Source organism: Spea bombifrons, chromosome 2, assembly GCF_027358695.1.
Source record: "Spea bombifrons isolate aSpeBom1 chromosome 2, aSpeBom1.2.pri, whole genome shotgun sequence".
NCBI lineage: Eukaryota > Metazoa > Chordata > Amphibia > Anura > Pelobatidae > Spea > Spea bombifrons.
Window position 1 is genome coordinate 97,524,554 of NC_071088.1, and position 25,465 is coordinate 97,550,018.

The following is a 25,465-nucleotide window of genomic DNA, read 5'->3' on the forward strand; positions in this document are numbered from 1 at the left end:
GTAGTAGCATGTTTCTACCAGTTTAGCACCATAGGAGACCACCTAAGCCCCTTAAATAGTGTGCCTTTCCCTGACAGTATGCGTCACAAAAAAGTATGCTATTAATTTGTCATAATGGTATCAAAACACTAGATTCTATTTAAGTATAAATGTGGTTTTTATGAATCTCATATACAAGATGTTGCGGTCACACCATAAAATAATGATGTTTTGAAGCATCACTGCCTTAGTGCTTTGAAGTCCTCTCTATTATGGGAGCAGATGCATCTCTTATGCTCTGGAAAAACTTCATAGACGCCACATTTATTTTGACGTTGTTAAAAGGGACATGTTCTTTATGTCTTTCTGAGCCTTCTTCAGTAAAAGACACCGTAGGAGCTTGCGCAAGCTTCGTTGTACTTAAATCATCTTAATGTTGTAATGTCACCTGTTCTGCCTGGGTGTTTGTCAGCCTCCATTTCACTGTACATCAGTGTTGGTAGTAAGAAGGGGTTTGATGTCTGGGTTACTGTGTTGCCTTGGGTGGGTGGCTAAGGTTAAACAGGAGGTCAGCAGCACCCTATGAACACTGCACACTCCCTACCTTCATGTCAGCTGCAGAGCATGGAACTGAGCTTGCTGTTCCTTCTGTAATCTTACGACGTCAGCAAGGCATCGCAGAAAGAAGGCAAGGAGAGGCAGACGGACTTAAGGGAATAGAGAAGAGCAGCAGAAAAAACAGAGGCATGGTATGTGGTGCTGTATTTATATATGTCAATGCCTTGACCTTCTATATCTGATTTCTGTAGTGTTCGAGTATATCTGATGCAGTGAGCCTAAAACTTCTGGCTGTGGTTGCCATTTGTATTTAAATATTCAATCAAAATACCTTATCAAATGTGTTGCAACGATGACTAATGCCATGGTTGAATATAAACTACACAATAAAACACTTTACCTTCCTACTTTCACCCTGACCTACTACCTGCCTGCTATTCTAATATTCTTTCGCTTACCTATCTTGGTAGTCATAGGGCCTTTTTTAATGGGATTCACCTTAACAAGGTTTGCTCTGTGAACACAGAGTTATTTCCTTTCCACTGTTATAGTTATTTTGCAAATGGTGCAGTATAATGATCATAGGAACACTAGATCTATATAAATATAAAACCCTGTTCCTGCTTGAAATTCAAAGTATAAAAGGTGACCTTTTATGATTTACTGCCAAGAGCTGTTTAAGCAAAAGAGCCTTTTTCTGTCTCCCCAAAAACAATTAAAAAAAGACTGGGTGGAGTATAGGCAAAAACTGGTTGAGTAAATGTAGACTGACGATAGGTGGGATCCAGAAGGTTTATTATCAAACTGTACCACTTGCCCCCTACACCTCTCTTAAATATTACTGTAGGAATGCCTTCTGTAGATTCTGACCCTGCATGTAATGGATTGAAGCTCTTTGAAACAACAACAAAGTAGGGTTTTTCATTTTTATTTAATTATATATATTTTAAATTATTTGGATTTCTATTCTCATGCCCTGATATAGCATGTGCATTTACCAGGGCATTTTCCTTCATTTCCCATGAATCCTCAGTGCATATTGCATTAGAGTCCTACTGTCTACCCATGTAGGAAGTTGCACTTAAGCTTTTTCTACAAATGCTCAATTTAAAGCCCTGATACAGCAAGTGCATTCACCAAGGGCATTTCCCTTTATCTCCAATGAACCCTTAGTGCATATTGTATTAGAGTCCTACTGTCTACCCAAATCCATTTCATGATGGAACACATGAAAAAAAAACATGATGAATTGTATATTTTTCCCTGTATTTAACCATAAGTGTTAAACCACATACAATATTGAAAAATATATGTTTTATAAAAAGGCATGACCTTCTTACAACATATATTCAATATAAGTTAAGTTCTTTTCCATAGTGTAAACTAGCTGAAAACCTGCCCATTGAGCAGTAGTTGATCAACCAGTATGACAAATTGGCCTTGTTTTTTCAGAGGCCTATAGAAATTGCTTCTGAGATCAAGTGCCCTTTTTAACAATATACCGTACCGTGCAAAAGTTATTAACTATTAACATGTCAATTTTTTCTAAGATTTAGATATTTTTAGCATTCTGTTGCTTTTCCACTCTCACTCATTCTTACTCACACAACACTCTTACTCTCTCAAGCTCTCTTTCACGCTTACTCATGCTTTCACACACTCACTCTCTCTTATGCTCTCCCACCCTCTCTCTTAATATCTCCCACTCTCTCTAAATGTGCAAGAGATATGCATAAAACTAAGCTGACTCTAAAACAAGACTGCTTCAGTTCTTATGTGTCATGAAAGTCTATGTTTCTGTCATTCTATATTCATAATTCACACCAGTTGCATATGGAATATCTGCCAGATACACACACATTAACATACCTAGACAGGCACTTACATGCATACCTAGACAGACACTAAAATGCATACCCAGGCAGACACTAACTTGCATACCTAGGCAGGCAGACAGACCCTAACATACATATCCAGACAGACACTGACACACATACATACATACCTAGGCAGACATACATGAAGCTCACTTACCCCAGGAAGCCTCAGCCAGTGATTGATGCAGCTTTCCTTGCCATGTTGAGTGACGCCACCTCCTCCTCCTTCTTGCGCCTCAGTCTTTCTTGGGGGAAGCAATTTCCCCATTGCATCCCCCCATACACCGGATCCGCCAATTTGCTGAGCGCCGGCATATGACGTTATATGCCGGCCTCAGCAGAATTGCAAAGAAGCGGTGAAGGCTGGTTGGAGGGAGATCTATGATCTCCCCAAGTGGCCCTGATCCTCCAGTGGATCTACGTAGGGGCACCTCCAATGCAACGGACTGCACTGCCCATCCAGTCCAGAGGAGGCGCCCTATGTACAATAGATCTGCGCCTTAGGCCAGCACCTACATTGCCTATAGGTAGTGCCGGCCCTGTATCTGGTTAGTGCATGCTTAGCATGTTAAATCAATAGGTGGCATTTTTCCTGGGAACCACAGTCTAAATCTTTGCACACACCCTTCATGTATGTTGTTAGGAATTGTAGGGATTTGTTTTCAGGGTTCTTCAGGAGTTTTGGTTCAATGTTTATGAGAGCAAAATGTAAAAATACCTTTTTGTGGGTCATAATAACAATTAAAAGAAAAACAAAATCAACTGATTTTCTTTATATTTCTATGTTGTGATTTTTCCCCAGACTAAACACATTATTGTACAATTTGGGAATAGTTGCGGGTTTTGTCATTGTAAGTTACATCAACAATTGCAGCCAAATTATGAAGTTATAAGCACCTTTAAATGATAATTTAAAATACTATGAAATGGTACCCTCATTTCTAGCAACTGTTTTATGATTATAACTGTATATTAGTAGTAGTATTTTAACAAATGTTCAAGCACTACGATATTATAATGCTGTTAAGTTTAATTATAACTATGCTACAAGCTATATGTTATATAATGGGGTAAAACATATTAATTCATAGGAATAAAACATACTTACTAATATGAAATCTAACTTCGGGGTAATTTAAGGTAAGATTGGCATTGTGAATAGCTGAAACATAATGCCAGGTATGTTCACATTACCAAGACTACCAAGCATTTAGCAGCAGGACAATTGCCCTGGGAAATGACTACCCACTGATTCTGGGCATTGTTAGTCTATTTGCCAATAAGCTTTATAACTTCATTTTCTCTCAGGTCCAGTGAGAACAATCTCTTCCAGTGGATAGTGGAAAAGACTTGATAATCCGATTTCCTTAGATTATGTTTGAAAATGTGAAAGTGCTTTGAAAGAATTCATTGTCAAAGATTAATCTCTAAAAGTTTTTCTAAAACTTTTACTGTTTCAGAGGAAGAGTAAGCAAGGATATATTAGATGTTAGACTTCTCAGGCCTATCATACATCCTGAAATGACTAGTCCCATGTTGGAAATATGGAGTATCTGGTAAGGTTATTCAGACCTGGGGTTGAGACTCTGCCGTTACTGTAATAAACGCAGCACTGTATAATGGCATTCACCACTGTAATTGCTGTTACAAAGTAATAAGGATAAGAGTCTTCTGATAACTGTTTTCCCAGGTAAAGATACTACGGTATATTACTGGGCCACTCAGACCAAAATCCTGGAATCGGATGACTTTTTTCTTTTTACAATGTATATCATTTTCTAAGTGAATTAATAGCATGCAGCATCATATTTTTAAAAACTTAAAAGTGCTGCCCAAGCTACTCTGCTTAATATACCACTCCAAAAAAAAAAAAAAAAAACACAGGCACTGATAGACACAGAAACATTTCTTAATTTTTTTTGTTGTATTATACTATTAGACCTCTAGAGGAAACAATAAAAGGAGAGGTTTATTTAATAAAGTCTTAGTCTCAGTTTATTGTAGAAGGTTTGCATTGAGTTATACATTGAGCTGTCATGAGAGTGTCCCTTCCATTTTACTGGCTACATACCTATTTTACACATAGTGATGGCCAGAGGGATCGGATATGACCAAGCCAGCCTGCATAAATGGAAGAGATGTCTAGAGTTTGGTGTTTGGTGGGTACCGACCTATCTACCCGGCAATACCCCCTCTTTGTCCCGGGTGTTTAATATTTACCTGCTTCACAATTTACTGCACTAGTAAAGGTCATAAGGAAGGTGCCACATCTGCCATTTTTCCAATACATATATTGCTGACCAATATATATAAGATATAAACTCACATGAGTTATACATCACACATGCTACAGGGCAGCAATTTACATGTGCTAATTAGTAATATGTAACCTGAAAGAAAATCGCTAATGATATCACCCTAGCTGTGGTTGAATTATTTCTCCAAACTGCTAGCTTTAACAGCTGGCGATAAAACTACTTTCCAAATGTTGCACCCGAAAAACGCTTTTAGTTTTCTATTTGATAGCAAACTGGTATTACAAGAAATGGTTAACTTTGTATTCACAGCAGGAAGCATCTTCTTTATGTCTCCAAACATAAACTGACAAATTATTAAATGCTGTAAATAACTCTATTCATTGTATGTTTTGCAAAAAAAAAAACATGCAATTACGACATTCCTTTATGTATTGTTAGAAATGGAAAATAAAGTTAGTTTTAGTTTTTTAAAAATACCCAGTGTTTTCCATTGATTCTGTTTTTTTTTATTATTAGGAATCGCAGCATTATATTCTATCAAAAGAAAAGTCTTTTTCCAAGCTGAGGCATTTTTCCATTGACGTTTTGCTTTTTGTTATTTATATTTGAATGAATGCCGAGGGAATGAGAACCTGTAGAAAATCTGTTTTGGTGGCACTAAAAGGTGCAGCATGTTCTGTGCAGCGACTCGAAGGCTCTTTATGGCACAATGCTGTAAACATTTGAAGGGGTATTGATGATCACTTTCTTTATGATATTACCTTCCATAATTTGGGCTTCAACTGTGTTACAATGATTTAAAACAAGCTGATTTAAAGGCACATGCTCAGATTTCTTTGACTTGAACTGAGTTTAAGGTCTGTGTAGCTATGTGCCAACCAGAACCTCCACAACCATTTAATGTTATTTCAGAAGTTTAGCAGAACTGTGCAGCTAGATGTCAGTGAACCCTAGGAGATCCCTAGGCATTTTGGCTGCAACGGCCAAAAATATTTTACAAAAAAAGTCAAAATTATATGTATAGAGACCACAGAATATGTGTTTATGAATGAAAGTGTGTAAAGGGATTTTTGTCCTCCAAATGCCTTGATCCGTTACATAATCTGATGCATCGTACTAACTGTTTGATTCCTATTTTCAGATCCTAATCACTTCTGTTGTATATCCCTCTGCATGATTTATTGGCAATACAGTATGTCACTTTAATGGAATGGCTACATAAATAACTGTGCATATCGTCACAGAAATGTATATATTTTTAGAATCTTTTAAGATAAAATCAAGTCATAATCATTGCCATCTCATCAGAACAATATTTGCATGAAATAGTTGACTCATTGTTTGTCAGAGGAAGTGATTTAAAATTCAAAGTGCAGTTATCCAATATCCAGACTGCCCCATTCTGTTGTTTTGCATTCATATTTCTGTGTTGTTTTTCTATAGGCTTTGATTGAGTTAGATATGTTGAGTACTGTTTTTCAGCCTGTATTTTGTGTTCTAGAAAACCAAAAGCGACAACAGTATGTTGAAGAGGAAACAGAGCTCAAGGGTAGAAGCCCAGCCGGTTACGGATTTTGGTCCTGACGAGTCTCTCTCTGACAACGCCGACATTCTGTGGATCAACAAACCAGTACGCTCCTTTAACTTATTTATTATCTTGTTTGGTATTTATATAGGGAAATTTCTCTTTTCTTATTTGATGTCTACTGTAAATTCCTACCTTGCAACTGTCCTGATTTCCATGGGACTAGCACTCTGTCCCACAAAGTGGTACTCTGACACCAATTTTCTCTGCATCACTACTTACCACAAAGTGATGTCATATTCAGATGCATTTTATGCGTATTTACTACCCAAAGGAGGGCATGCAAGAGAGTAGTAAAATAAAAATAAAAAATCTTATAGTTAAAATCAAACTTATCAAGTTTATCTATTATCACTCACCTCGATTTATTGATAATACAATATATTGACTTGTGAATTAAAGAGGATTTACAAGGAGAAAAAAGTTATGAAATATTTTTGTAGTGTTACTTTAACAGTAGGGGAAAAAAACCTTCCATTGTGTCTGTTGTTCTCAATAATATATATGTCTAAGTATGAAGGATCAATCCAATATCTGTAGAAATGACAGGAAACAAAAACAGCTGATAAAATGTGTCTAGTTTCACATTTCTCCAGTATTTATAAATCATGATGATTCATTCAAAAAATCATAAATTATGCATATTATATTTGGAATATAGCTGCACAGGGGCAGGCTAGCCTAAGGTGCAGAGGGGCAGTTGCCCACTTGGCTGGTCCAAAATTCTTAAAATATGACTTGGACCAACCTACTTGCAGAGGCAGGAACATGGCAGGCTCACGTAATGTGCTGTTTTTACACAGTTTCAAAAGAGTGGATGAGGGAGAGGGAGAGTGAGATTGTGTGGGAGGGAGTGAGTGTATGTATGTTAGAGTGAGTGTGCATGTGTAAGTGTGTTTGCATTAGCATGAGTAAGAGTTTGTGTTGTAAAGAGTATGTGTTAGCGTGTGTGTGTATAAGTAAATGTGCTTATGTTAGTTACCAGGAGAGGGGATGCAAGGTGCTGATGGAGGCCACTTGGCTTTACCTGCCTTCTGGGCCCAAAGGTGCCAGCCCTCCACTGTTGGTGCAGTTGATGCAAACAAGTTTATATTTCCAAATGCATGAAAGATTGAGGTTCTATCTACAGTTATCAATATGATTTATAGCCTTCTTCTGTTGATAGCACATTTTCATTCAATATGGGCTGCTGCCTAAACACCTGAAAAAGTATCAACATTAAAAAATGTCTAGTGTTGAAAACTAATGGTAAAAGGGTATGTGACACTTGGGCTACCACTTCAATGACATTATACCCAAAATAGGATCTATCCTACAGCATGGCCACCGCAAACAATTTCATCTATGAGTACACTAACTTTGCAATTGTATTTAGAAATCCCCCCCCAAAAAAGATTGCAGAATAAATATTTATTTTCTGTATTACTGTATATTTTTGTAATTTCATATTGGTCAATTTCTAGAGTATGTTCTCATTTATGTTTAGCTGTTTTCAGACTCCCACATCTAACGTTATTATTTTTCTTTTGAGTTTCCACTCTTTGGCTAAAAGTGCTCTCAAACCTCTAAAAGAAAATGTTATTTTGTTGCCACAGAAGGATGACTAATTATCTGTATTGTCCTGGCTCCAGACATGAGTGCTATGTTGTATAACATATCGTTTCATATTGGTATAAAATTGTGCTTTTTCTGGAATCGAATAAATGTAACCTACTTCTTTTTGGTCAATTTGGTCCTTTTAGCAGTAAGTGTCCATACGGATAAAGAATTGATGTAACAAAAGTATTAACGTAAACTGTAGGGTACATAAAGTTAACTATTAAGCACAGCAAAAAGAACTATAGGTCATAGCAATCCCAAAATAAAAAAGACCTAATTATTTTTGAAGAGGTTTGTCACAGGCAATGTATGCAACTGTGTCTACAATTTCGTTTAGTAAGGAGATATTTTTGCTTAAGATAATAACATCATAATAACAACATAATAGACTAGAAACAACTGTCAATGACACTGAATCCAAATACAGCTACACATTATGTGACCCTAGTTGTATTTTGAACAAAAATAATTGTAATCTAAAAATAAAAAATATTGAGTTGAGCCCTTTTTTTTTTGCAATATAAAGCTCATACATTTGTAGCATTACAATTATTGTAATTGTTCAAATCTACATTTGCAGAGACGAAACAAGTGCGTCAGTAAATGAAAGAAATTCAGAATGGATCTTTTCAATAATAAAGAATAGACCCAAAGTTTTGGTATAATTTAGAAGTGTACAACTTTTTTGGGGCATTTATTTCAGTTGAGGGAGCACTCTAGACCTATTTTAAAGCTAAATGCATTTTTGGAGAACATTTTCTATGGACTCCGGTGCATTTTGCTGGATGCAAAATCAGGGCAGACGTTCATTATTTATTGGAGTTTTTGTGTCTCATTGAACTTTTTGCACATGCATAGAGTAAAAATCTCCCTCTAGTCAATGGGAGTTGAGACTCAATTGAATTCAATAAGAGTAGCAGCAGGTAACCGCACATATGCTGTGTGAATGCTAATATTTTGCTATCATACATGTAATTGGGTGCTGGTGCAAAAAGCTTACATACTAAAACGTCCTGCTTTAAGTAAATGCAGCCAGGGGAAGAAAATTAGACTAGATAATGTATGCATGCAATAAAATACTTTGTTCAACATGCATTAAAAAATAAAAATGCAATTATGGGGACTGGACTGTTTATTTAATTTTGTAAAAGAAAACGTTCTTTAACATTTTTACTCTTTCCTTTTTAGTGGGTACATTCCTTACTCCGCATCTGTGCCATTATCAGTGTGATTTCTGTATGTATGAACACCCCAATGACGTTCGAACATTATCCACCTCTTCAGTATGTGACTTTTGCCCTCGACACGTTACTGATGTTCCTCTACACTGCAGAAATGATTGCAAAAATGCACATACGAGGGATTGTCAAGGTAAGGACATTCTTTAACTCTTCAAAACAATCACCTTGGAGCTGCAGTACCCCTTCTGTGGTCACATACTTAAAAATCTACAAAACATGTAGGACATAAATTCTGTATCAAGACTGACCCAATCTATCTATACAAAACATGTAGGACATAAATTCTGTATCAAGATTGACCCACTTAATGACCTTCAAAAGAGTAGATGATAAATATAATTTCAAACAAAAGTCAATCATATCTAAAATGTAAGACATTGAAGTGACATTTTAGAAAAAGGAATCTCATGATTTATTATTCCAGCGGAAATTAACTATATTCTTTGTTATAACAAAGTATTTTGTAGTGCAAATCTCTAAGTAAGATTTAAGTTTGATAAATGAATGCACAGCAGAATGTAATATTAGATCAAAAGTAAACCAAAGATAAAATAAAAATTATAGCTATAAAGAAATTCCCACACAGATTAAAAAAAGAAAACCTCAAACGTACAGGAAATGCGGAAATTAAGCGACCCCAGAGAACAAGAAATGAATGGATAGCAGTTTCATGCTGTTATAAATAAACGGGGAAACCCTTTCATATCTTTTGAGCCATAAGTTAGATTAATTATTCACTACAATGGAGCTGCCGAAGAAAGGTTGAAATATAAGGATGGCTGCAGGTCTGCTAGATATAAATATTGCCATTTATCTTACAAGATAAATTATTAATTATAAAAAAATGAATAAAATAAGGGGGGTCTCAAACAAGGACTAATTTGTTTAGGTTAGTTCTTCAATATTTCAATTTAACATATGTTGGACATTGTTCAAATCATTGTTGTTTCCTTAAAGTTGTTGCTTTATACACATGATCAGATCAGTTGATCTTGGGAAGATAGATAGACAGATAGATAGACAGATAGCAAAATACATATCTTGGAAAAAAATATTAACTTTTTAAAACATTGCATTAAAGTTCACAGGAACAGACCCTTTTACCCCTCTGTACTAGTTTGTGTGTGCAATGTTATTTTTAATTTTGTGTATTGTCAGAAATATAAGGGGCAGCAGAATCTATGTAATAGTATTGATAATAATAGTTGTTGGCACCTTAAGGGTTTCTTGTTTTGAGAAGTTTATTATGATAAAACTTCAAAACATAGAATCTGACAACAGAGCCATTCAGCCCATCTAGTATGCCCATTTTTACCTGAAATAAAGACCCAGACCTTTATCAGCACTTGGTCTTGTCTTAGATTCTGACCCTTTGTTCTAACATTTCTCCTGCTTTTAAGTAAACTTCCGTCCTGTAGATTTGTAAAGTTTCATTTTAAAGCACAAATACATTAAACCCAGCTGCATTAGATCACAATAATTGTTTCTGTGTGAGGTGTGGATTAACCTCCAGGGTGGATGGACACACAGTCACATAGCTCCGGCTATTATATACTGACTTTCTCCAGCTCCAAAGGGCTTCTTTATAGCTCCCCTTCTCTGGATGAGACTACCCCGGCTTTTTCTACCATAGTTACAGCTGAACTTGGTCGGGGAGGGTGTAGGCTGGCTGTGTGAAACTCCAGTACAGCTGGCTATGTGAAATTCAGAGGAACAGAGGAAGGCACGAGGCAGCTGGAGGTCTTCTTCAATGTTTTTGGTGACTCAACAGCCCTTTTGTACTACACCCAGCACTAATAGACAGGGATATGAAAATAATAACACTGGGTATCCCTTTTAAAATTGAAAGTAACTTTACCACTCAGTGAGATATTTATAGATAGATAGATAAAGAAGGAGAAGAGAGCATTGCTCTTACTTATTTACATTCTATTGGGTGCTTAAAGAGGAAATGAGACAGTGGAATAGGACAACTTGATTTTACAGAGAGTAATATGGAGAACTGTGAGATCTTGCAGGTGGGGATGACGGGTGGCTTGTTTAGGCTGGCAAGTCATTGGAAGATTGAAGGCAGCAGTTAGGAGAGTATTTGAAGATAACAGTAGGAATATAGAAAGACACAGTGTAGGAAGAGTCAGAAGTTTGTATTTAATTCTGGAGGATATGCTGAGCCAATGGAGGGACAGCAGGTGAAGAGCAACGGTATAGGAAAATTGTCTCTCAGTGGAGCTCAGGATGAATTGGAGTGGTGAAATGCTAGGGAGGGGGACCAGTTAGAAAGGAAGTAGCAATAAAACCGATGGGCTATCACAAGGGAATAGATTCGTATTTTGGTTGTCTCTTGCGTGAGGAAAGGATAAATTCAAAAGATGTTTCAGAGGTATAGGCTGGGGGTGGCTGAAAATGAGGGATAGAGAAGAGTGCAGTAAAATGTGATGCCAGGGCAGAAACCTTGGTCTATTGGGTAGATTAAGGAATTCTCTACAGTGGTCCAGATATTAGGAACAAAGGGATATTCTGGAATAGTCAACCCTTTTTGGCAAACCCTTGTCTTTTCTAAATTTGAGGCAATAGCTCTTACATACGTCAAAGGTTTAACTCATTAAGATGAATTTTATATTGAAGACTCAGCACACCTTCAATAGTTATGGATGAATATTTCAGTTGATCTTTGTAAAGTATACACCCGCTACACAAACCTTAGGAGTATCTTGAGGTTCGGGGCAAATAAGATATCTGTTGCATAGGTATGGTGAATTGTTATATAAAGAACCTTTTCCTTCAGCGTTTTTGTTTATTTATATTTTAATGTAGATGATTCATTGTGCATACTAAGAGATGCATGTGGAGCATGTGGGTCAAATGGTAGGTGGACCTTGAACATGAGCTTATCCTGATTTCCCCCAGTTTTATATCAGGCACCCTTCTTTTGTGAATGCAGTAGATATATGGAAAAAGCTGATCTACAAACACAAGCTCATAAAAATGTCCTCTTCATCTCAGATATGGATGCAAAACAATTTAAAAGCTTTGAAGATATCTGGGTTTAGTTGCTATGTAAGATATATAGTGGAGTCTCTGCGGTCTCTTTTAAAGCCATGACCATTATTTCTGCCTTCACTATTATGGACTTCTTTTAATGCATGCAATTGTGCATCTTTGCAGAGATACCCTAGAGAGGTGTTTTGCCCCTTTGCTCAATATTAAAGACTTTGCTATAAAGAAATTGCCCCCAGGTCTTTCTCTTCCAATCCTGGTTGATTACATATTGTAAGGCAAGTCCTTCTTGTATATCTAAATTCAAGGGAAATCTGATTGAGGTCCTGGCAGGGGAAGACTGAAAAGAGATTTGGAAGGCCAGGTCTTGGTTGTCAGTTTGTGTTACATTAAAGGAGCAGGTCTACAAAATTGTGTTAAAATGGCATGCTAACCCTTGTATTACAACATTGTATGGCTCTTTTCTCAAGTGTTAATAGGGATGCACCAAAATGAAAATTCTGGACCGAAACCGAAAATTCAGGGTTCACTTGGCTGAAACCGAAAATGACCCCCTCCTTAAAAAAATAAATAAAAAAACAACCACACTTTTATTAAAAGTAAGTGACACACCAAAACGGGACAAAAAATGCGATAACAATATTAATATATATATATATATATATATATAAAGCAGTAAATGCTAGAACCTGGGCATGATAGGAGTTTTTTTGGTTTTAACAATCATACATATATATATATATATATATATATATATATATATATATATATATATATATATAGTTATTGCATTTTTTGTCCAATTGTGGTGTGTTACTTAATAAAAATGGTTAACACACCAAAAAAAATCAATAACAATAGATATATATATATATATATATATAGTCTAACAGCAGTCACACTCCTATCATGCCCAGGCAGCCAGCACATGCTAGAACCTGGGCATGATATAAGTGTGATTACATGCTCCTTATGCCATACCACCCCCCCACACACTCATATACTCATTCATTTACAGATACTCATTCATACCCTTAATCACACATACTTGCTCATACATGGCTCCAGGTGGATCCTTTTTGAGTTTGTCTTAAGGATATAGACCATATAATTATGGATAAATGAATAATTTCATAAAATATGGGTGCCCTGACATTTTGACATCCATCAATTCTCTTTACCTATTAACCCCGCTCTTTTCTTTTTAGTTTTTTCCTTTTTGATATTTCTTTATTTTGTTTTTACTTCATTATACAGAAAACTACACTGTACATTGATTTTTTTTATGATTTTAGATGCATTATAAAACAAAATACAGAGTCTTGAAATACTGATTCATGCCATTACTTTTTATAACAAAATGTAGTGATTACACATCATCCACTTGTGTTTGCATTTGAAGGTGCTTAAGAGGCAGTCAACCTTGCTGTGAATCAATAGGCATACATTAACAAGTTATGGGGCTGTTATACTTGCAAACATCTTAAAACACATTTTAGAGAAAGTCTTCTGCCAGACGGTCACATCTCAGCATGTCTCTAGATGTTTGTACCCTGCAGTGATTGCAAAATAACTTTCCATAAAAATCCTGTGAGTGTAGAATGCTAGCCTCTGAGAACTAAACATAGACTTTTTACAAATATTTGTGATAGGGAAAATCTGAACACTTGCTACTGACACTTCAAACAGTATATCCCCCCTGGACGCCCACGATAATACATAGTTAAGGTTCAATACAGAACAAACATATTGTGTAATGTGTAGGGAGTTAATTTTCTGTGGCCCTATAGTCATATCCTTTGGATAACCTTTGTAACTTTCAATTCATGGAATATGGGAGATTAAGTGTGTAAAGTTGGCCCAGATGTTTTTTTGGCTGACCCTTCATGTTTCGAAGTTAGAGGTCATAGCTCATTAACCTTAATTTTGGATTTAGGACTGCCTCAGCACACCTATTATATTCTTTTGGATAGGTAGGGTGAATTGTATTATAAGGAATCTCCCCCCTCAACTTATTTGTTTCAGGCCTTACAAATACCAGTGGGCGTCTCAGATCTCCCTAACATTATGCTCTATGGCATATACTGCTCAGATTGCCAAGATTCATGCATATCATATATCATATCCCAATGATTGGAATATAGTATGAATAGTCCTTTCTCCTCTGGAATCAAACACTAAGAAAGTAAGAGCCATGAGAATGAACTATTATTGCAGTGAGAACAAATCCAAGGTAAAATCAAGCCACTCACTGCAGGAGCAGTGTCTATTGGGAAAGATGTCTATTTGAAAAAACAAGTAATTCATAGATTGAGTTCCAAGTTGCAGATATCATCTAGCATCCCTATCAGAATGGAAATGCAAGTTTCCAAATTTCTCCCCTTCCCTGACATTTATAAAAAAATAATTACTTATTGGGGTGCATACAGCCTGCCTACACCCCCTTACACCAATCCAGTGCTCAGTGAGTTGAGGAGGGAGGGGGTTTATGAAAAAATACACTTGAGGGGAAATAGGGGACATACCAATACATCTGGACAATTTGGATAATGCTGTGTTACATAGTAACATGTACGGGTTCATAGTAAGGATGGACGTGAAGCAAACAAGTGCCAAGTGCTTATGTTGGTTACCTGCTTACTGCAATGGTACTTGGTATGTAGTTTCCCTTCTGTTTAGCTCCAGTATAAGGCTTAACTTTACTAGATGAAGAGCTAGCATTACATTTAGCATACGTGACACTCTTTAGTGAATAGTGGCATGCTTTCCACCAAGCTCAGTTCATGTGTATAGCGAAGGAAAAAATTAGATCCCTAACAAAATAAATAAATTCAGTTTAAAAGTAATTATTCTAAGTATGATAAGATGTTAAAAAGTAAGCATGATGTATAATGTTTTATTGAATTTAAAAGTGTCCTGTTATAAATTCTGATAGTAGAACAACATCATTAACTAAAAACAAATTTCAAGAGTTGAAAAAAAATACTATGTGTATAATTATTTTCCTACTTTAATTCAATCTATAACGGTTACTTTTCTTGCTTATGCCAGTCTGTTTTTCGGCATCAGAGAAACAAGTTTGGTCGAATAGTTTCCATTGCTATGGTAACTTTAAGTGTACTTCTAGGTTGGTTCACATTTGATTAGACCTTTATAGATTTTTTTGTAGTGCATTTGTTGAAAGCACTGTAAAGAAAAATATTTTTTAGTTTTCAAGATGTTAGAATTAACCATTTATTCAGAATTCATAGCAAATGGTACACTATAAAGGTTCTTAAAGAAAAGTATGTACTATGAAAAAGACAATAATCTATAGTGAAATCATCTCTATATGTACTTGCACCCACGGTCAATCTAAAATTGGGGGAATGCCGCAGCAACAAGAAGGTCCACCCATAACAAGTGAATACGCCTGTATATATTTTTTTAAAGAAATCTGTCTCCAGCTGGGATTCCACTAGTTAAAATTTATGTTAGCGTCACCTACTGCTAACTTACCTATTGCAGCCTTTCCTGTTGGCTTTGTGTTTAGTGTTTGAATTGAACGACTTGTTCACTCTCACAGCATGAAGTAGACCTAACTTTAAAATGGAAACATAAGGGGTATTTATTGTGCCACCAACAAGACGTCTCAGATTCTAGGAGATAGCTTTTATGTTCACTGGACACAGAGGAAGTACCATTATTCAAATATATATATATATATATATATATATATAGATAGATATATATATATATCTATATATATATATATATATATATATATATATTCCAGCGAATTAATATTCCTTTTAATTAAAAAAATGGTGTGGAAGGTGGGATGACTGACTGGCTTTGGAAAGGCATAAACTCTCCAAAACAGTTTCCATAAAATGTCTGAGAATGAGTGACAAGTACTTAATCTATATATTGATGAAAATGTTCATTTGTAAAAGTAAAAGGTGGCGTAATGCAATGTAAGAATAGTTTCCAGAGAATGTTTATTTTGTTCCCAAAAGTTTCTGTCGCCTTTGGTTGTAGAGACAGTTTAAGAAGTCATGCATTCCCAAATTTGACAGCAGGCTCCAGGCTCAACCAGCATGTGCGTGTTTTATAATCCAAATTAGGCTCAATAAACTAGAACAAGATATTACTTGCACTTGATGGTTTTAATAAAATGAGTGACAAATACCCAGATTGTCCACATTAATTTTGTCAATCTGCCAGAGTCGTCTTCTTGTTTACAGGCCATGTGAAAAATATATGAAAACATTGTTGTTTGGTTGGTTCTTAATCAGTGGTTTCTGTGTTCACAAATCCATACAATGAAAAAAAGATCTTTAAAAAAAACACAGAAAAACATAATGAAGAAAAGAATGACAATAATCTATTTTCATTGTTATCTCACTAATGTTCTAAATTCAATTAAATTACAAAGCAAGTGTAATGAATTGAAATCATGTGATCATACTTGACTAAACCAACTTGAACAGTAACTATTCTATTTGTAAAAAAATGCATTTGATATTGAGACTCTTTCTTTAATATAAGCATGACTGTGTTAGGGACCAGAAACCTGACCAACACAAAATGTAAACTGCGAAACACCTTTATTGAAATAACCAAATAAACAAAGAAAAATTGTGACGGGTACCCGACAAGCCTTGGTCAGGAACACGGAGCTCAGCAATGTCAGGAACAAGCCAGGAATCAGGAACGCAGGATAATGTACTGGCAGCTGACACAATTTGTTCTCTACTCTTTGTGTTCACAAAGTTCATGGCCCCTGCGTAATGTTAGGGACCAGGAACCAGACAGACACAAACATAAAATGCAAAACACATCTATTGAAATAACCAATCAAACAAAGCAAAATCGTGATCCGGGATCGTACACCAAAAGACAAGCCGGGGTCAGGAACCAAGACGGGTACTCAGACAAACCGGGGGAAGGAATTGGGAGCCAGAAGAGACGTTAGAGAAAACCAGCTCGTGCACAGATAATCAGGAACACAGGAGAATGCACTTGCAGCAAGAAACAACACAAGGACAAGTAGGAAATGGGACCAGCTGCTTAAATAGCCTGGAAGGGGTTGGCTGATAAGAATCAGGTGAAAACCATGGTAACAGAGGAGTAAATGCGGTTTGTTAAACATCATCGGAAAAAGCTGCTTCTTTATTTATCAGCTGAGTGTAAAAAAAACAGAGCAGTTCAGCCAAACTGTGACAGAGTGATGTCAGGTTGCACTTTATGAAAGTCAAGTCTGTCGTGCAAGTTTGTCAGTCAAGTTGTAGCTGAGATGGTATTTTCAACTGTCAATTCTATTGAGTTTAATGGAGGAGTTGGAATTTCCAAGTTGAGTCACTTTTCAACTCAATTCAACTTCATTAGAATAAATGAGTCAGGGGCATAACAATCATGGTCACAGGTGTCGCAACTGTTACTGGGCCCACCACTTAAGGGGGCCTTGCAACCACTTGTCCTCCCCTTTAAAGCTAGGTGCGGGTAATTACAATCTCTGCATGCTCTGTATGCCAGACCCAGTGTGCAGGAAGTGACATCAGCTGGTTCAGTCTGCACACAGCACAGCGAAGGAGAGACACACCACTCTTGCAGTGGAGTGGGCAAGGGCACTGACAAGCTGTTTGCTGGCAAAGATGGCCAGGGCTGGTGCAAGGATTTTTACTACCTTAGGCAAAACTTCATTTTGTCACCCCCTTGTATCCTGCCCTTTGTTGCGGAGTCATGTGAGAACACCATACACACGATCTACCCTCATGACGAAGGCACCTATGTCTCCAATCCTCCTCCGTTACAACATGGAGGAGATGGAGCCAGGAAAGGCACTTGTTTGGGTGACAGAAGGCTTTCTGTGCGCTTGCTCATTTAGAGCGGCGCCTCTCTCTCCCACCGTGTTGGGACACAGCAGCCGCCGACAGGGCTGGCCTTAGATGTTCAGGTGCACTGTGCAAGCCAACCACGTAGTGCCCCCTTCCGTCATCACCCCATAGTCCCTTTGTCCCTTCCTTCACTGTGCTACACTTCTCATTTCCTCCCTCGTGTAGTTCAGGTATAGATCAGATAAACATCACATGGAAACAACAGCATTGCAGGTATAGCCTGGCTGTTTGTGAGAAAGACAAACTGTTTCGGGAAAGATTGCACAGGCAAGCAGTTTGAAGCAAAGATGACACAGGCACGGTGTATAGCTCCTTGTTAGGCCTATTTAAATTGTTGGGTGAAAAAAATTATATTGCCATCTATCTATCTTTAGATGTTTGTGATGCCTATTAGCTTGCCAGCATTTTCATAGAATAAAGAGATATGATTTCAAGTCCTTAGAGTTTCCATCAGAAGTAAACTAAATCTACCAAACCCTCATATGGAAAGTTTTTTCCTTTATAGTAGTAACATCAGTTATATAAAGCAATTTGGAGGACATAACTAAAAAAATAAATAACTTACATAGCTTACATTTTAATTATACTAAAATGTTTAAGGTTCTTTAAGCACGTGTGGTATAGCAACTGGAATAATCCTTTGGAATAGATTTGCAGCGTGATTTCAGATACTAATGGAAATTGGAAATTCTAAAGCAACACATTTCAAAAGAGTACCGCTGAAGTGTTTGATGGAATAAAATACCATATTTAAAGTCTTCCGAGGTGATTATTTCTACTTACATGGTAACTGCCTCAAGCTGTCACTTATAATGCATGAGCTAAGTTTATGACAGAGACGCTGTTTAGAGTAGAAGTATTTTCTATGTATAACCCGGTTTCCTGGGACTACAATTACATGTTAAGATGCCTACAAAATGTACGGTACACAATGCAAAACCGAGGATGCCATTTCAAAATCATTTCTTCCATTTACAAATGCAAAGTTTGAGTCCTCACTAACTGAAAGAACATTTGAACTAAGTTAAAAATTAATAGAACATGTTGCTACTTTTTTAATTATATTTATTTTTCTGCATAAAACATAATCAGTGAAGTGTTTCAGGGAGTGTTACTGTATTATACAGGCCAACAAACATAAAACCTCTAAGGAATTAGGCAATATAACAAATTATAATAGCTAAAGTAAGAGTCTAAAGAGTCTAGCAAAATTCTAGAGTGATCTATCTATCTATCTACCTATCTGTCTATCGCTATATTTTATCCTGTTAACAAAACTATTTTGATCCTACTATTATAATCTGAGAGAGAGAGGGAAAGAGAAAGAGGGAGAGAGATAGGGAGAGAGAGAGAGAAAGAGAGAGATAGAGAGAGAGAGAAATAGAGAGAGAGAGGGGACGAGAAATGTTAGGTATTAGTTTATATTGCATCATTTTTGTTCCCAATTTACATTACTGGACTAACACGACTATCCTAAGCTACATAGTGCATAGGAATATGTGCGTTTCTAATCTTAAAGAGCTTAAAAGCTTAATCACATATTTTGAAAAATATGACCCGCTGCCTGATAACTGCAGTGATGTTGCACAATGACATTTAAAGTGCGTAATCTGTTTATCTGAACCACAGATGGCAGCTGCAGACTGCTAGCTGAAAGAAGGGCCTTCCACTGGCACTTGCACCTTTGAAAAAATGATCCTTTTTCTGGCCGGAGCACCACCAATAAATTTATTGTTGTAAAGTCTTTACCTAGCATTTCATGTATTGTGCATGTTATGTAAAGTATTCTTTTTCTTAAAGTTTACCAACAATATTTGTATTTGATTCTAGGGGGATACTTCCTATATAAAAGACCGGTGGTGCGTTTTTGATGGATTCATGGTGTTCTGTCTTTGGGTTTCTTTGGTATTGCAGGTAATATTTTCCGTTTTATTACAATATATTTGTATATGCAAGATTAATAGCACACATAGTTACACACACACACTTATACATACATGCTCATTTTAAAATACGAACATGCATTCATTCGTACATACATACAAAAAAAGTTTGCTTTTTATGTACAAAAAAATACCCTAGCTACTAAATTTCACATTATTTTGGAAGACATATCCTTGAATGGGAACTGTCATTGGAAAAAAATATTTTCTCAGTGTGCACAAAATACAGTGCTGTATACAGTAAAAGTGGTCCCATTGGCTCCTTGCCCCATTAACTCACACACACTTACACACTCATGCATACTAATACACACTTATGCCCTCATGCTAACACATATTCCCTCTCACACACTTTCGCATACACATTCATGCATACAAACACATACACATTTATACACATACGTACATGAACACATTTATGCTCAAGCAGACTTAAGAGTACACACTGGCCTTCATTGTTTGATCAGAACATAACAGTTAGGTTAACAAGTATTTTTTTTATTTTATGTTCAGGCATGATTAAAAACTTGAACATTATAGTTGGATTCCTGTATTTTCTTTGATGTTATAGGAAGGTGAACCAGCAGGGAACATGTGAAGCAGTCAGTCTGTCTCTGTCTTTGTAATAAGCAACTAGTAATAAATGATGGGACAAAATGATAAATGCAGCAGTAAAATATAGGGGACACAAAGGTAGGGATTCAGGTCAAACTGAACTGCGGTAGGATAGTGAACACATGATGTAATGTTTGGTGTGAAATTTAAAACTTAAGAATAGCTGTCGATTTGGAACTAGAAGCAAGTTCAGCTGGGCTCAACTGAAGCTCTGAAAATGTTAACTTTTTGCACCAATAAAATGTATTTTCATTTTCCACTGCCAGGTATTTGAAATTGGAGATATTGTTGACCAGATGTCTCCATGGGGGATGTTACGGATTCCCCGTCCTTTGATAATGATTCGAGCATTCCGTATCTACTTCCGCTTTGAACTCCCAAGAACAAGGATAACAAACATATTAAAGTAAGTTTAGAAATATTCTCATGCAAAAATGCAGTGTCTGCTTTCAAAATACACTTAAAAATGTAAAACTCGTATTTTAAATATGAAAAGAAGTGATACAAAAAATTCTAATTTAGGTTCACACATCTGTTTAATGTTGATATATAGTAGTGACATTTAGCATTTTGGAGGCTGTCAGTACTTCTTAATGGAATAGTTGTGTCAAAATATTTTTCCAGGACATGTATATTCCTTTTAAGTTAAACTGAAGTCCTGCTAGTCTCTATATATGTCATGCAAAGTGTTTTTGTCCGTTCCGCAGTAAAGGAAACTAAAACACTGAATTCATCAATTTGATGGGAAATTACTTAATGCTATATTTGCAATTAAAAGGCAATTACTTTTCAAGCATATCACAATTGTTATTAAATTAATAATGGGCAAGGTGCTAATAAACTCAGACATTTTCAAATGAAAACGAGAAACACATCTCTGATCAATCATTAAAGGGCACATGATACTTCTTCAGAAATAATGAAGACAAAATCCATGCAAAAGTTAAGCACATGTTGTAGTTTCTTTGTTAACTATATGAGGTCACCAAGCCCAGTCTCACCTTGATAGGCAGAGTGTTTCTATGGTAAATTGTCTGCAGAGTTGCTTGGTTACATTCCTTTGAGGCTGGCGGCACGTTCTCCTGTTCAGAAAGCCAGTGTGCCATTGGCATAGATATGGGCAGGCAGGGTTAAGAGGGCAGAATGCTTTGTGAAATACTCACTGGTGTCAGGGAAAAAATCCATTACCTTTTGAAAAATAATTTGACTCATGTCACAAATCCACATCAGAAGAGGATGTCCCACTTCTGATAGGGTAGTCTCACTGTTAATCAAACATGACACAATTACCAGAAGTACTTCAATGTAAATCCTTAAATAAATAAGATGAAGTTGCATGGGGAGTTTCATTAGTTTGATAACGGTGTGGTGGTAGGTAGGTGGGACATGTTGTGTATCCAGCCCAAACGTGACTAAGACAGGAATGTGAAAAAATAATGTGGGCAGAAGAAGTGACCTGATAAAATGGGTTATAGCCATCATGGAAGAAATCTAACAAGCCGGCAACAGAGTCAGATTGAAATTAAACTGAACAATACTATCTATAAAAAGAACTGAGAAGGAATAAAAAGGGAGATTCGATGTCTAGTAAGTCAAATCTAATTTATTCCTGGAACTTAATACTAAAATATTTTATAATATATCAAGTGGTGTAAAGTTGCAATAATTAAAGTAATGTCTGAAACGAAATCCCATTGATTGGATATCAAACAGGAGAGAATACAAGTTGGCACAAGTGGAAAATGCCGCTTAGCATTAGACACCAAACATTAGTTTTATACTGGGGAATTCTACATCAGCCTAAAAAGGGTTTGCCATACCCCTGTGAGCATTTGTAGCTAAATGTGAGGGATGTCTTTAAATTGCCAAGGAGAACATTTTAGCAAACTACTGCAACATAAGACTTGACATCTCACAGCAGTATTTGTCACCCATCCGCCTTGGTATCAGATTTGCAAGGAGAGCTGAGAAATGTGAAAAAGTCCTGTTGGCACATGTGTTTAGTGCTGTAGGACATGTGACATGTGACATTTTATATTTATTTACCATTTTTCCCAACAAATCAAATACTTATTAAGCAACAAAAATGTTTTAAATAATGTGTAGTTAAAACAAAAAAATAATTATTAGTTTAAATGCAATCTGACAAAAAAAGATTTCAATTATATTTCCTACTTTTATTCATGATATTTATTATATGTATTCTGATATATATGTAAATTATGTTTTAGGCGTTCCGGTGAACAAATTTGGAGTGTTTCGATATTTTTACTGTTCTTCTTGCTTTTATACGGGATTCTTGGAGTTCAAATGTTTGGAACATTCACCTACCATTGTGTAACAAATGACACTCAACCTGGGTAAGTTTATAAGACTCACTGGCCATCGGCTTATCTAAGTTAAAAAATCAAAACTCTGTGGATGAAAATACTCTAATGCTTTGATTTTCAAAATACTTAAGTGCATATCATGAGATTGTGTACAGGGTAGACTACCAACTGCCATTTGCTAGCAAAATTGCTGCCACAAAGCTGGAAAAAATATATTATTTGCTGCGTGTTTATAATTTATATGTGTATTTTGGTGGCATGCAATTATAAGATGACTATTCTTATTATCATAGAATACAGCTATTGATTGTCTGGTTAGTATAGTGTATAAATGGTTTTCTGCCCTAGTATAACGTATTGATATTGTTTCTGTTCTACAAAAGAGGTCTTTAAAGATATTCATATATTTTTTAATATATTCTGTATATATATGTGTATGTATAAATATACAGCATCTCATTTTTGTAAATATTTTATTATATCTTTTCATGTGACAACACTGAAGAAATGACTCTCTGCTACAATGTAAAGTAGTGAGTGTACAACCTGTATAACAGTGTAAATTTGCTGTCCCCTCAACTCACAGTCATTAATGTCTAACCTCGACAACAAAAGTGAGTACACCCCTAAGTGGAAATGTCCAAATTGGCCCCAAAGTGTCAATATTTTGTGTGGCCACCATTATTTTCCAGCACTGCCTTAACCCTCTTGGGCATGGAGTTCCACTTTCCACTCCTCCATGATGACATCACGTTGCTGGTGGATGTTAGAGACCTTGCACTCCCCCACCTTCTGTTTGAGGATGCCCCACAGATGCTCAATAGGGTTTAGGTCTGGAGACATGCTTGGCCAGTCCATCACCTTTACCCTCAGCTTCTTTAGCAAGTCAGTGGTCATCTTGGAGGTGTGTTTGGGGTCGTTATCATGTTGGAATACTGCCCTGTGGCCCAGTCTCCGAATGAAGGAAATCATGCTATGCTTCAAAATGTCACAGTACATGTTGGCATTCATGGTTCCCTCAATGAACTGTAGCTCCCCAGTGCTGGTAGCACTCATGCAGCCCAGACCATGGCACTCCCACCACCATGCTGTAGGCAAGACACACTTGTCTTTGTACTCTTCACCTGGTTGCCGCCACACACGTTTGACACCATCTGAACCAAATACACTCACTACTTTACATTGTAGCAAAGTGTAATTTCTTTAGTGTTGTCACATTAAAAGATATAATAAAATATTTACAAAAATGTGAGGGATGTACTCACTTTTGTGAGATACTGTAAATTCAGAAATAATGTGCTCACATTTGTAAGATGCAAATATAGTGTTAAAAAAGAAACTTCCTAACAAAACAAAGGGTATATCATTTCACTGAACTTTCTATGATGGCAGGGGCTGCAGTGTTGGCTTAATCCAAAAAGGAGAGAGCATATTGCAGATATAATAGCCATTTGTTATAAATGGTAGTTGTATATGACACATTGTATTTGAAAGATTATACTGAGTATTCCCAGAGTAGTTGGATCATGACCATGGAAAATAAAACAATCTAGCAGACAAAGAATAATAACTGTTCCCCAAAGGAAAATACTATTTGAATGCCTACAATAGGCAGATTTCTGTAATGAGGGGAAACACTGTTCTGTTCAAAATACTAAATTTATGTAGCTAGAGAAGACATTGAAACAGCAAGTCAGCAGTAGGTGGTTTATCAAGTGCCATGTGTGTGTGCAACTATGGATGCATGCATGGATGGATACAAAGGTCTTGATTATACACCGAGTTTATGTATATGTGCTATAAGTAGTATAAAGCTGTGCTATCACCATAGCAGCTAACTGAACATTTCTTCTGCTCCATGGTTAATAATCTGTATCAGAATTTGTCTTTATACATATAACCCGTCTTTTAACGTTCTGTTGCAAATACTTATGGTGTTTTGCAAACTCTCTGCAAAAGTCGTTATCTGCCAGGCTATGCATTCCCATGGACAGCAGCACTTACCTTAATATGTTATTACCGTATTGGCTCGAATATAGGCCGCACTTTTTTCCCCCACTTTAAGTTTTTAAAGTGGGGGTGCGGCCTATATTCGGGGTCTAGCGCCCGTCGCCCGGGACATGCAGTCCCGGGCGCCGGGCAGGCAGCGGGGTTAAGATACAGATCCCCCGCAGCGGTGCAGGGGACCTGCATCCTACTCCCCGATACGCTCAGACAGCCTCCCCTGCCAGCACTTCCCACGGGGGGGGGATGCCGGCACGGGAGGTTATCTAAGCGTTTTACCTCTGCCCACCCCCGACTTACCGGAGCAGACTCCTGGGTGTCTTGCGGGGCCGGCGGGAGACATCTACGCAATACGCGTATGCAACTTCCGGTACCGGAAGTTGCATACGCGTATTGCGTAGATGTCCCTCGCCGGCCCCGCAAGACACCCGGGAGTCTGCTCCGGTAAGTCGAGGAGGGGGGGCAGAGGAGGACAGCGGCAGCGTATCGCGGGGAGGGAGGACAGCGGCAGCGTATCGCGGGGAGGGAGGACAGCGGCAGCGTATCGCGGGGAGGACAGCGGCAGCGTATCTCGGGGAGGGAGGACAGCGGCAGCGTATC

At 37.0% G+C, this 25,465-nt stretch overlaps 1 protein-coding gene across 1 annotated transcript in view; it reads left to right on the forward strand.

Moving 5' to 3' along the window:
- Positions 1-25,465, forward strand: part of NALCN (sodium leak channel, non-selective) — a 140,155-nt gene that overhangs the window by 7,325 nt on the left and 107,365 nt on the right. The window contains exons 2-7 of the mRNA XM_053455325.1: positions 595-728; positions 6,174-6,302; positions 9,045-9,227; positions 19,804-19,887; positions 20,798-20,937; positions 22,763-22,891. Coding sequence (XP_053311300.1) covers positions 726-728; positions 6,174-6,302; positions 9,045-9,227; positions 19,804-19,887; positions 20,798-20,937; positions 22,763-22,891 — 668 coding nt within the window. The 5' untranslated portion in view covers positions 595-725. The remainder of the gene's footprint in view (positions 1-594; positions 729-6,173; positions 6,303-9,044; positions 9,228-19,803; positions 19,888-20,797; positions 20,938-22,762; positions 22,892-25,465) is intronic.